Consider the following 11,838-nt stretch of genomic DNA (forward strand, 5'->3'; position numbering starts at 1 on the left):
AGAAAGAATGAGCTGGTGTCACAGGGCAGTGAGGATTTGACAGGCTCTTTGTGGATGGGAGGCCTTGGTGGCAGGGAGGGATCCTGTTTCCTCCTAAGTCACCTGGGGGATGGCCTCCTAAGCAGAAACAGATGATTTATGCCAGGCCCATGGGACAGGCTCCTCCCAAGCCTACTGCAGACCAAGGTGCTCAGGCAGATGAGGCAGAGTGGGCAGGGATGGGAGGGAAACCAGGCAGAGGCAGGGTGATGAGCCAGGAGAGTGAGGGAGACCTACATCTGGGATGCCAAGGTAAGAAGTCTAGGGCAATGGGAACCTAAAAGATTAGAGTGAGGGAGGCAGGGTCAAGACTGGGTGTTAGGTTCTCTCTGAGGTCAGGGTGAGGGCTGAAAATAGTCCAGGAGGGAGAAGACAGGGCTGGGGGTAGGGGTAGGGGAAGTGAGGGACACCCTAGATGATGGAAGTGGCAGGCCCTGGTGGCCAACTCCATGACAGTAGTGGAGAGGAAGAGGCCCTGCTGGAGCCCAAGGTCTCCCCTCACCGAGAGCCAGCCTCCCCGCCCCCAACTGCAATTTACCTACATATAGTATTCATTTTACAAACACGGTAAAGTCCCAATGGTTTGATGCTAGGGAGGAATAGGGTCTGTTTAGGGTCTGTTCTGGGGACTAGAAAGATGCCTCTGAGACTGGTATAAACTATTGGAGAACCTAGAGGCCTCACAGGAGCAGTTCCTACTCTCTCTCTAGTACGTGTTAGAAAATCCTCTCCTTTTTTCTTCACGAGTAGAATCCAGAAGGATGCGTCATTGCTTCTCCCCAGGCCCCCTTCTGCCAGGCCTACTGCTTGGCACCGTGTGGAGGTTACCATTTCCCTCTGTAGTTCTTACCATGTTCTGAAAGTGACAGGTAAAAACTAAGCTCCCTGCCTCAACTTTCCCAGGGTTGTCACTTCACAACACCCCTAAGGGGAGACCAAGTAGGTTGAAGATGAGGAAACAAAGTCTTTGGGATCTGCTAAGGTTTGGGAATGTCTTTCTTTCCCAAAGACATTCTGCTGCTTGGGGTTAGGGGGGCGGGACACGGCTTCTCTGACCCCAGGCCATACCCGTGAGAGTCTACCAGCAGGCTATTTTAGCCTAAGCCACCCCTCATCATCCTGGGTCTCCACTGGGCCCTGAAGAGGCAGGCAGCTTAGGGAATGGCCTCAGTTCAAGTCTTGACTGTCAACCTCTGTGGCCTTCACCTCTCCAATCCTGGCTTCCCATTGGTCACCTGAGGATGATAGTCCTACCTGCCCAAAGCAGAAACTGATTTATGCCAGGTCTGTGGGGCAGGCTCCCCCAAGCCTCAAGTGAGACAGCCAAACCCAGATCATCAACCACATCTTACAGAGGAGAGAGCTGAAGTGCAAGAAATGTGAATGCCTGGCCTGGTTTCACATAAGTCTGTTCTCTGCCCGAGATGTGGCCCACTCCTTGTCCCGTAGGAGCCCTCGAGGCATCCCCCTCACTCCTGTGGAAGCAGACTGCTAGAGAGAAAGCAGGTTTTCATGCCAATAATTTATTGAACGGAGGTCTGTACACAGGCAAACCTTACTGTGGAAACTAAGACGTCAGGAGAACTCCCCCCCCCCCCCCCGGCCCTCCAGGGTGGGGAGAGGAAGGAGACTTAGGGGCAGAGAGGAGACATGGCTTTGGAGGAGGAGGGGGCCAGGTTGGAAGGGGCAAATTGACATTTTCTTTAAGAAAAAAATTATAACAATCTATTTACACCCAGGGGCCAGGGAAGGCGGGAAGAGGCAAGGGCTGGTCTGGTTCTATTTACAAGGGACACAGGAGGGAAAGGGGGTTGAGGAGGTGGAAGCCTGGGTAGGAGGGGAGGGAGCCAAGGGAGTGGGAGGTCCTCAAGCCTCCAACCCCCTGTCCTTCCTTCTCTTCCCTCCCCACAACCAGTTAAAATCTTCTTAAAAAGCCCACCACAAGAGTGAGGCTGGTGAGGGAGGGCCTGGAAGTGGGGACAGGGACTTATTTACCTCTGCCCCCTGGACTAGGGGCCCAGTTAGGGAAGAAGGAGCATGGTGGGCTCTGGCTCCCTTCCCAGCCCTCTCTGGGACTCCCAGATGGAAGGGTAGTAGACAGGGCCCTCAGGAGGAGTTAGTGAGAGAAGCTGTGGCATCGGTCGACTGTCGGTCTGAGCCAAGCCGAGGCTCCCCTAAAGCTGAAGTAATGAAAGGGGTAGAGAGTTAGCCTTTGCCTTTTGGATCCACACCACCCGCCACAGGAGTATGAATTTGATGTGAGGTGCTACACTGAATTGAAAACTCCCACTTTTGGTCCAGGGTTGCAAATTCAAATGCCAGAGGGCCAGTTTGGAATTGTAATTGCCTGAATCACACCACACCCCACCCCACAAATGGGGCACTGTGTGCCTCTTGAGCTCAGCTCCACCTGACTACCGCTGCGAAAGTGGGCCCATTATTGACAAATTTGATTTTCTTTTTTCCTCAAAAATAGAAATAGGGCAGGCCACATGGCTCAGCAGGCAGAGTTCTCGCCTGCCATGCCAGAAACCCAGGTTCGATTCCCAGAGCCTGCCCATGCAAAAAAAATTGGATATATAGACTTCTACATGAAATAGTGCCAATTTTTAAATGTGGGCCATAAATTCAACATTTTGTTTTTGTGCAGACTAAACATATTTCCATGCTTTCCCAGTTAGCATCTTAAGTATGGATGTAGGCTACAAGACATACAAAAGCTGGTCTTTCACACATCATAAAACAAGATTCCTAGACCATCAAAATGTAAACAATTTTAAAATACCTATAAGAAATGCAGAGACTGTGAGAACAGCTGCACACACCCCTCACACACTCTAGTTGTAAAAATGTCGCTTTACCCATCAGCAGAAGACCCCTAACTTACCTTGTGAGGATGGGGTGAGGGTGGTAGAGCCCGCTGAGGACCGCAAGTGAGGAGGGATGAGAATGGCGTTGAGAGATGGTTGAATGGAGAGTTCTAGAGATAGGAATCAATATGCCCAGTCGGAGGAGACAGGGCAAGGCATCTGAGACCCAATTAGGGTTAAGGTAGGGGTGCCAAATGGGGACATAGGTATAGGCAGGTTGTTTGTGAACATTATTCACAACAGTACTCTTTAAATGAAATAGTGGAAAGAGCCCAGTACAAGGCAGATCAAAGGAGAGTGCTGTTGAAGCAGGTTCAGTGCTCCATGAATCTGAGGGCACCTCACCTGAGCCCCAGGCCTTTGCACCCCCCACTGAGTCCCCATTCTGTCTTAAACACCAGTCACTGGCTGCCCCTCCAGCTCCCTGTATCCCAGGCTGTGCCCTTACCACCAGGACTGAAATTGAAGAGGGGGGGAAGTGGGCGGTTATTGGTGAGCTGGGTTCCAGGATTTCGGAGTTCATCAAAGAAGCTGTGGGCACAGGCTTCCAGTGGGGAGAGCCTCGAGGAGGGGGTGTAATCTAGCAGGCTTGCGCAGAGTGCGATGGCCTCAGGCGGCGTTCGAGATTTGAACACCTGGAGGCAGGGAGGACACGGGGTCATGAAGGCAAGAGATACCACCAATGCTACTGTACCCCTAAGCCCTGCTCTGCGACAACACTCACTGCACTGACTACCTTCCTCCCACAAGCCCATTTTCCAATGGGGAACTCAGGCACAATCACCGAGGGAGGAACTTGTATTCAGTGTGCAGCCAGCTCAGGCCCCTGACTGGGTCCTGCTGTGAACCTCAGTTTTCCTACCACAAAAACAGGAATCTTGAATTTACTTTTGGATCCTCAACATTTAGTGTTGGAAATTCCATAAACATTAAAATCTAATGAAAGTTATTAACCTGCTCCCTGGAAAACTGTTCTAAGGGGGACCTAGCCCTCACCCAGTCTGTCTGAGCCCCTAGTCCTGCCCCACCTTTGTCCAGGGGTGGGCTTTAATCTGGGGGAACTTGAACTCTGTGTAGTTGGGGTTCATCTCTCGGATCTGTTCCCGGGTGGGTGTTCCCAGCACCTGTAGAAAAAGGGGCAAGTCTGAGACACAGCCCTATTTCACAGCCCTGCCCCCTGCCCGCCCTGCCCATGCCCTCACCTTGATGATCTCCACTAGCTGGTCCACTCCACTGTCCCCAGGGAAGATGGGCTGGCCAAGGAGGAGTTCGGCCAGGACGCAGCCAGCTGACCACACATCTGAGGTGAATGGCGGGTGGAGGGGTGTCAGGGCTGGTGAACAGGGCCACCATGCCCATCCCCTCACAAACACTTTTATTCCTCATGGCTGTCCCAAGAGATGTCATTTGCTAGGCTGAGAAGAAGCACCTTGCTCAAGGGCCTACACAGCTTAAGAATACCAGACCTCCAGGTCTACCCTTCTTCACTGCACTCTTCAGTCTTGGTACATGTCCAGTCCTTGCTGCCTCTCACTGCTCAGGGACCCCACCAAGCCCTTTCTCTGCCTCTAGCAAGAGTCTGAACTAGACCCCAAACTACCATCCAACCTAGAACAGTATTCTTTGGGCCACAGGAAAGTGAATCCTTAAATTCTGGAGTACCTTTTTCACCTCAAAGCCTCTATACTACCCACGGGAAGAGCTGTAGCCAGCAGACCTCACCCCTCCATGGTCTGTAACTTGACCTCCATGGCACAAGTTCACACCTAAGGACCACGCAGTTCTGCACACTGCTGATGAATGTTCTCTTCCAAACCCTTTCACGCTCATTCCCTCATTCCAGCCTTCCTCTCAAGCCTGGAAAGTGGCGCTGTCATCCCCACCAACAGGGAAGGAAACAGAGGCCCTGTGAGCAGGTCATAAGGAAAGCTGGTGGCAGAGCCTCACCACCCAACTACCCCCAGGTTGTTGTCAGCCCCCTCCCTGGATGAGAACAGAGGCCTGACTGGAAGGATCCCCAGCTAAGATGGACTCTGGAGTCAGGTCACCCTCCAAGTCCTAGCTGTGTGACTACAGACAGGTGGCCCCACCACTCTAAGACTTAGATTCCACCTCTGTAAATTGAGCTAACAGCAGCATCAGCCTCCTAAGACTGTGGGGACTGAATAAAACAACAGATGTTAAGCTTTGATTGCCGAGCCTGGTGGCAAGCACACAGAAAGAACTCAAAACCTGCCAAGCCTGCCATCCTCACACCCACCCTCCCACAACTCTGACCGATGGACGAGGTATAATCAGTGGCTCCAAAGATGAGTTCGGGGGCCCGGTAGTAGCGAGAACAGATGTAGGAGACGTTGGGCTCCCCGCGGACCAGCTGCTTTGCACTATGGGAAAAGAAGGGAAGAGTAAGCACAAGGCAAGGGTTGGGTCCCCCCACATCCCCTTTCCTTCAGCCACGCAGCATGCCCCAGATCAGGCCCACCTGCCAAAATCACAGAGCTTCAGGACAGCAGTGTCAGGGTCCACCAACAGGTTCTGGGGCTTGATGTCACGGTGACACACGCCCTGGGAGTGGATGTAGGCCAAGCTCCGGAAGAGCTGATACATGTACACCTGGGGCAGGAAGGGGACAGAACTCCAGCCCAGCTCTCCCCACAGCATGACACTGCTCCACCACTTCAACCTGAGAAGCCCTGCCAGGCCCACTCGCCCTGACTTAATTCTTGTGCTGCTCCACAACCGCGGGGCGGGGGCGGGGGGGGGTAGGCACTTCTAAACCCTTGGTTCTCAAACTTCAGTGTGTACCAGAAATACTTGGAGGGCTTGTTAATACAGGGAGTGTGTGGGCCCCACCCCAGAGTCTCTGATTCAGTAGGTCCAAGGTGAGGCCTGAGAACTTGCATTCACAAGGTCTCCAATGCTGATCCCAGTCCCTTGACCACACTTTGAGAACCACTGCTTTAATTGCACACTTCAGTAGAAGCATGATAAGACAGGTACATTTCGAAGGCAGGTACATCTAGAAAGTAGGCTGGGGAGTAAGACACTGAGCTTTCCCCTTGCCAAGAGCTCAACCTCTTTATAATCCAACAATCAAAACCACCCCCGACCCGACTTTCCTCTCCAGTTTGATTTTCCTGCCACTCTCCCTCCCACTGACTAGAACATAAGTGCCAAGAGAGCAGGCATTTTTAGGTTTTGATCACTGCTGCATCCCCCCAGGGACTAGATCAGTGCCTGGTATGTAATAACTGCTGAGTTTCACCATCACATGCTGGCCTGCTTCCTGAGCCCCCCTCCTCCTCTGTTCATATTCCCCTTAGTCAGAAATGCTGCTCCTCACCATGCTGTTGGTTTCCTCCCAGAAGCCTTCCTTACTCCTTCTCACTCCTAAACCAGGCTGAACTGGGTATCTCCTTTTCCCATAACTCCCTGGGCTAGCATGGCAGTTGCTGTGACAATGTCTGGCTCCCCCAGCAAACTGAAAGCTCTTCAAGGACAAGGCTCCACACTGAGCCCAGCATGCAGGCAGCCAGAAGACACATTCAGCAAGCCAAGAAACTCACCTCCCAGCAACACGCCCTGGTGAAGCCCACACTAGCTCGCCTAGGCCAGGGAAGTGTAAAGCCAAAGGAAGGTACAGCTATACCCCAGGCAGCCTCCAGCAAACTTGGGCCTGCCCACCTCTTCCCAAACCAGCAAGGTAGCTCCACCCTGTTATCCATATCCTCCCTTGGTATCATTCATTCCCTCATTCATTTACTCATTTAAACATCTGTAACACCCAGAGCATGGCACCAGGGAATGAGCCTGCAGAGAAGAGGAATAAAGATACATTCCCGGCTCTGTGGACACTGGACTCTCCTCCAACCCTAGCTCTAGCCCATAACCACTTTGTCAAGGCCCAGAAAGCCTGGACTCTAACCTCAGTATCTTCTCTGCTGCATTCTTGGTCCCTGGTCCCTACCTTCCCCTTGTTCTGTGCTAACCCCACTAATACCACTGGTGCCTCGGGGCTCCCAGTATTAAAACTGAGCAAATACCTTGCAATCTCCTCAGCTTCCTGGTCAGCCCCCCTCCCTGATTTCAGGCAGGTGTCAGGTTGGATAGCCCTGGCCCTCCCTTGTATTAGGTAAGCTCCATCTATGGGGGTATGGGTGTAGGAGCAAGGGCAGGGAACATGAGGCCACCAGAGACCAATATAAACCTGGAGGATGAGAGCACCCACAGAAGCCAGGAATATCTAGAGTCCCTGGCTTTGTAGGTTGGACCCCACTAATTTGCCCGCCTGCCCACCTTGACATAGATGATAGGGATGGTCAGCTTGGCCCTGGTGAAATGGCGGGCCACCCGGTACACCGTCTCAGGCACATATTCCAGCACCAGATTTAGGTAGAGCTCGTCTTTCTACAGATAGCAAGAGAGAGGGGTAAGGCAGCATGAGAAGAGAGTGAGGAAGGGGGCAGGGAAGAAGGTTCATGGGAAATGGAAAGGACTGGCGTTCATGGGAATGGCAGGGAGGAAAACAGGAGTCATGTTGGAGGCTATTCCCCCATCCATCCAATTCTTACCTTCTCCCCACTGGAGTAGAAAAAGTATCTCAGCCTCACAATGTTGCAGTGGTCCAGTTTACGCATAATCTGTAGCTCTCGGTTCTTGGGGGCAAAGGGAAAGAACTTCAGAACATTACTAACTCTTTCTGTTCTCCTCCCTAGCACATACCTCACCATGGCCCTCCCTTCCCCTCCCGGTTCCTGCCAATAGATACAGACAGCTACTCCCTATGTCTCAGTTGCAAGGCCCCTAACTCCTCATTCCGAGCCCATTCCTCTGCAACACAAGCTGGAGGCCTTTGGGCCAAACCCACACCATGGATGTTATCTTTGGCCTAATTTTAAATTTTTTTCAATTTATTGCTGACATTTAAAACTCAAAAGACTTTACATTAAAAAACAAACAAACAAACAAAAACACCTTCTCTTGAAAAATGGGATCTGGTCCCATAGGGTTTGCCTCCCTGCATTAGCTCAAGCAACAGGAGACAAATAGTGACCATCCGATTCACTCTGGTTCCCACCACTCCCTATTGCTTCCCATGGAGGCTTCTGGGGCTTTGAACCCTTTGCTTGTATCTGACTCCAGGCTTCTAATCCTTACCTTCTCAAAGGAGCCCAAGCCTTAGACTCCTCCCAGGAGACCTGGTCTGAGCTTCTTCCTCCCCTCTATTCCCTTGGGGGTGGGGTGTGTGTGCTAAGAACCCCTGACCCCCTCATTCTAGGATTCAACTCTAATGAAGTTCTGGCTGACACCTGGAACTCCTCCTGCCCAAGAATTCTCACTACTAAGACCCAGGCCCTGACCTGGGTCCACTTCCAGGCTAGACTCACTTCTCCTATATCCAGACTAGCTTAGATTCCAAAATGCCAGTACTTCAAATAGCCCTCATCCCTGACTTCCATCTCTTCCATGTTCTTCTAGTTCCCTGGGTCTCCACTAGCTCATAGAACATCTTTGTATGAATGACAAAAGGGTATCCCTTTCTCAAGGTGACAGAGACCTGCACCGAAGCGCATGGTTTGTGAGTAGGGGGCAGAGAACTAGATTTCACCCTATATCGCCAAACAACCTGGGGCAGAGCGCAGCCTTCAGGATCTTCATAAACATCAGCAACAGCCCTGCCAATTTCCTTTCTCTGTCGGCTGGGAGGGGGATGTTATCTAGTGGTTAGGATGCAGGGCTTGGGAATCACAGGCCATGTTCTAGTTTTGACCTCAGGCAATTCTCTTATCTGAGTCTCAATTTCCTCTTACTTAGAATAGGAGTAACTATATAGTACCAAACCTTAATCCTTAGAGAATTTTTATGTAAATTAAACAAGAGACCCTGTAAAGCAGAATGAAAGAATGAAACTGCGCTTTGGACTCTTTTTGGACTCCTGGATCCCACTTTTTTCTCTTCTACACATTTCATTTCCTTCCCTTCTCTGGGCCATGCTCAGAGCCCCCTCTGAAATCCCAAGCTCTCAGCTATCATGCTGGGGCTCTCTCACCAGTAATGCCCAGTCCCCAAACTTCCTTGTCCCCAAACCTCCTTGTCCCCATTTCCCCCAAGTTACCTTGAACCTTTTGTCCTGGAGAACCTTCTTGATGGCCACCAGCTCCCCAGTCTCAGCCAGCCGTGCCTGGTACACGACCCCAAAGGAGCCATTGCCAATCACTTTGATGTCTGTGTAAGCCACCTCCTGGGAGCACTCTGGGCCCTGGCCTAGGGTGGCTACCACTGTGGTCACCTTCCCGCTGTCACCTGGGGGACAAAAGGGACACACAATTGACTAACCTTTCCCCTCTGAACATTAACCACCACCACCACCACCACCCCCCAGAGCTTTGAGGGGAGAGGGGAAAAGAGATCTGTGTGTGACCTCTGTCCCTTCTCTCTCCGTGAGAAAGGTGGATGCTGGAGCTCTCCCAGTGACCTTTCCCCTCTCCCCTTCATGTAAACCTTAATTCTGCCTCCTCCTGTACATGAAGATATTGACACCTAAACTGTTTTGCAGTTCAAGGACTAGTTAACCCCAATTTCCAGTAAGCCACAAATCACTGGTCTTACTATGGGGAGACACTGACACACACACAGACATACACACAGAGACACACAGAGACACACACACGTTGAATCTATCCACTCTGGGCTTACTGATCTTTGGCCCCTCCTGTCTGGGGAGAAGCCTGACCTAACCTCTTCCACTTAAGGGAACAGTAACCTTGAGCCCTGAGCTACTCCTACTCTGGGAAAGCACTAACCTTTGGTTTCTCAGTTTGGCAAATAGTGACCTTTAAGTCCTACTGGGTAGAGCAGGTAACTTCACCACTGGTTCTTGATGACTGAATAAATGAACTCTTCTAACATGAATGGTAATGCCCTGACCTCACTTTTTGGAAAGTTACCCCTTATTCAAATACTTTCATGTTAGAAAACGCACTGATCTGACCTCCTCATCTGGGTGGTTCACAGTCCCACAATCCTCACTGTATGGATGGTCCCTAACCAAGAAGCATCATATTGTTAGAATAGTGAACCTAATCTCTACTCTTAGAAGGCTATCCTTAAACTCTGATTCCCAAATTCTATTCTCTTAAGGCAGCAAACCTTCATGCCATTGCTAGGAGATGGTCACTGCTTTTCTTGGATGAAGCTGCTGACCCTAATTCACTTTGAAGGGCCATCACACTTTCTTTTGGAAGATGACCCTACATTGTGATTTATTTCAAAATCAATGACACATGCCCCAAAATAATTATTGAAACTTATAACCTCTGGTCCATACTCTATGGGGGAATTGTGTCCCTTCATTCCATTTTTGTGGAGACCCACCATTTTTTTTTTTTTGAAGAGCAGTGACTATGGACTTGAAGGATACAGTAACTCTTAATCCCACTTCTGGAGGACTGGTGACACTTGTCCTTATTTCTAAGAAACAGTAACCATTAATTTCCACCATTGGCGGTACAGTTCTACAAACTGTGAAAGAGCAATGGCAACAGACCTTGTATTTTAAAAGAGAAGACAACCAGGACACCAAGTTTGAAAAACTCTGTCTTATTATTTGGGGACACAATAATCCCAAATCCCTGTTTCTAAGTGGTGTTGACTCTTCTCTGAGGGAGAGCAAATTCTGAGACCCCTTTGTGGAAGGGGGTGGTGATCTTAATCTTGTTTTTGTAAGAGGACAGTATAACAATGAATTTGTTCTCTAGGGGATGGAATGTCAGATTCCTGTTTTTAAGGCTCAAGAGATCAAGATCTAAGTTTTGGAAAAACAAGAACCTGTGACTCCTTATTTCTTTGAGGGTTAGTAATTGTGATCCTAAACTCCAAGCGATGGTACCCCCCTAAACGCATTCCTCCGGAAGGGAGCAAGCTCACACACCAATTTGGGGAGGCACAGTGACCTCAGGTTCCTATCTGGGTGTACGAAAAGAACTGATCGACATTTGAGGGGCCTCGGGAACCCGTATCTCCACCCGCCAAGGGCGCCGTCAGTACTCACGGCCCAGCTTCACTCCAGGCGGCGGGAAGGTGGTGCCCGCGCCGGGGCCGCCGCTGCTTGTTCCGCCGCTGCCGCTGGGGCCACCCCCGGAGCTCGTGGGCCCCACGCCCCCACCCATGGCCCCGACCGACGCCTTCCCGCCGCCGCTGCCACCCGGGCCGGAGGCCGAACCCCCGGGGCCGCCGCCGCCACCTCCGCCGCCACCACCCGGCTCCGCGAACGAACTGGTTCGCGCCCGGCCCGAGCCCCCGGGGCCGCCCCCCGAAGGCGCGCCGCCGCTCATGGCGCCGAGAGCAGGCCCAGGCTGAGGGGCTCGGGCTGCCCGGGCTGCCCCCGACGCCGCCGCTGCTGCCGCCTCCCCCGGGCTCCGGCCTCCTCCAGGCCTCGCCGCTCGGGCTCGGGCTCCGGCTCCAGCCCAGCGCCCGCCGCGGGGCACGCCGGGAGCTGCAGTCCGCCTCTCCGGCGCGCAGTCGTCACCGCCCTCGGCCTGCGGGCGGTAGAGCGAGTCGCTTGGCACGCCGGGAAATGGAGTCCTGGGTACTCCGTCGGCCGACTGTGCCGACGGCCGACCCTACAGCACTTTGGGAAACAGAGTCTGAGCGGCACACTCACTCCACCACGGCAAGGCGTTTCGGAGGTGTGCCTCAGAAATATAGTTGCAACCGCTCCATCAGGGAGCGACATAAACCTCTTGCGTAACCGGAAGTGAAGTCCAGCCTCTTAGTCCGTTGGGCATACATGCCTGCCCGCGTTAGGTGCACTCTAGGAAATTACGCCCGTTGGCTCACAAAAATCCGCCGTGTGGCAAGCTGGGAAATGGAGTCGTTGCCACACCCCCACTGCAATGCGGGTGTAAAGCGGTTCCAAGGCACTCCGGGA

General features: G+C 52.1%; 1 protein-coding gene across 1 annotated transcript; it reads right to left on the reverse strand.

The window, feature by feature from the left end:
* Window positions 1-1,523: 1,523 nt before the first annotated feature.
* Window positions 1,524-11,385, reverse strand: GSK3A (glycogen synthase kinase 3 alpha). Its single transcript, XM_077131689.1, has 11 exons — window positions 10,960-11,385; window positions 9,025-9,212; window positions 7,481-7,564; window positions 7,206-7,316; window positions 5,392-5,522; window positions 5,187-5,293; window positions 4,112-4,209; window positions 3,938-4,033; window positions 3,358-3,544; window positions 2,927-3,019; window positions 1,524-2,219 (listed from the first exon to the last, which is right to left on the reverse strand). The coding sequence occupies exons 1-11, from the start codon at window positions 11,240-11,242 to the stop codon at window positions 2,146-2,148; spliced, it is 1,452 nt and encodes a 483-aa protein (XP_076987804.1). The 5' UTR covers window positions 11,243-11,385; the 3' UTR covers window positions 1,524-2,145.
* Between the last annotated feature and the right edge of the window lie 453 nt (window positions 11,386-11,838).

Source organism: Tamandua tetradactyla, chromosome 16 (assembly GCF_023851605.1).
Source record: "Tamandua tetradactyla isolate mTamTet1 chromosome 16, mTamTet1.pri, whole genome shotgun sequence".
Classification (NCBI taxonomy): Eukaryota; Metazoa; Chordata; class Mammalia; order Pilosa; family Myrmecophagidae; genus Tamandua; species Tamandua tetradactyla.

Excerpts from the sequence above, each read along its gene's own strand:
- GSK3A (XM_077131689.1), bottom strand. The coding sequence starts at position 11,242 with ATGAGCGGCGGCGCGCCTTCGGGGGGCGGCCCCGGGGGCTCGGGCCGG. Across the intron at positions 9,213-10,959 it reads GCCTGGAGTGAAGCTGGGCC|GTGACAGCGGGAAGGTGACC; the intron begins GTGAGTACTGAC and ends TTTGTCCCCCAG. Across the intron at positions 4,210-5,186 it reads TGATTATACCTCGTCCATCG|ATGTGTGGTCAGCTGGCTGC; the intron begins GTCAGAGTTGTG and ends CATTCACCTCAG.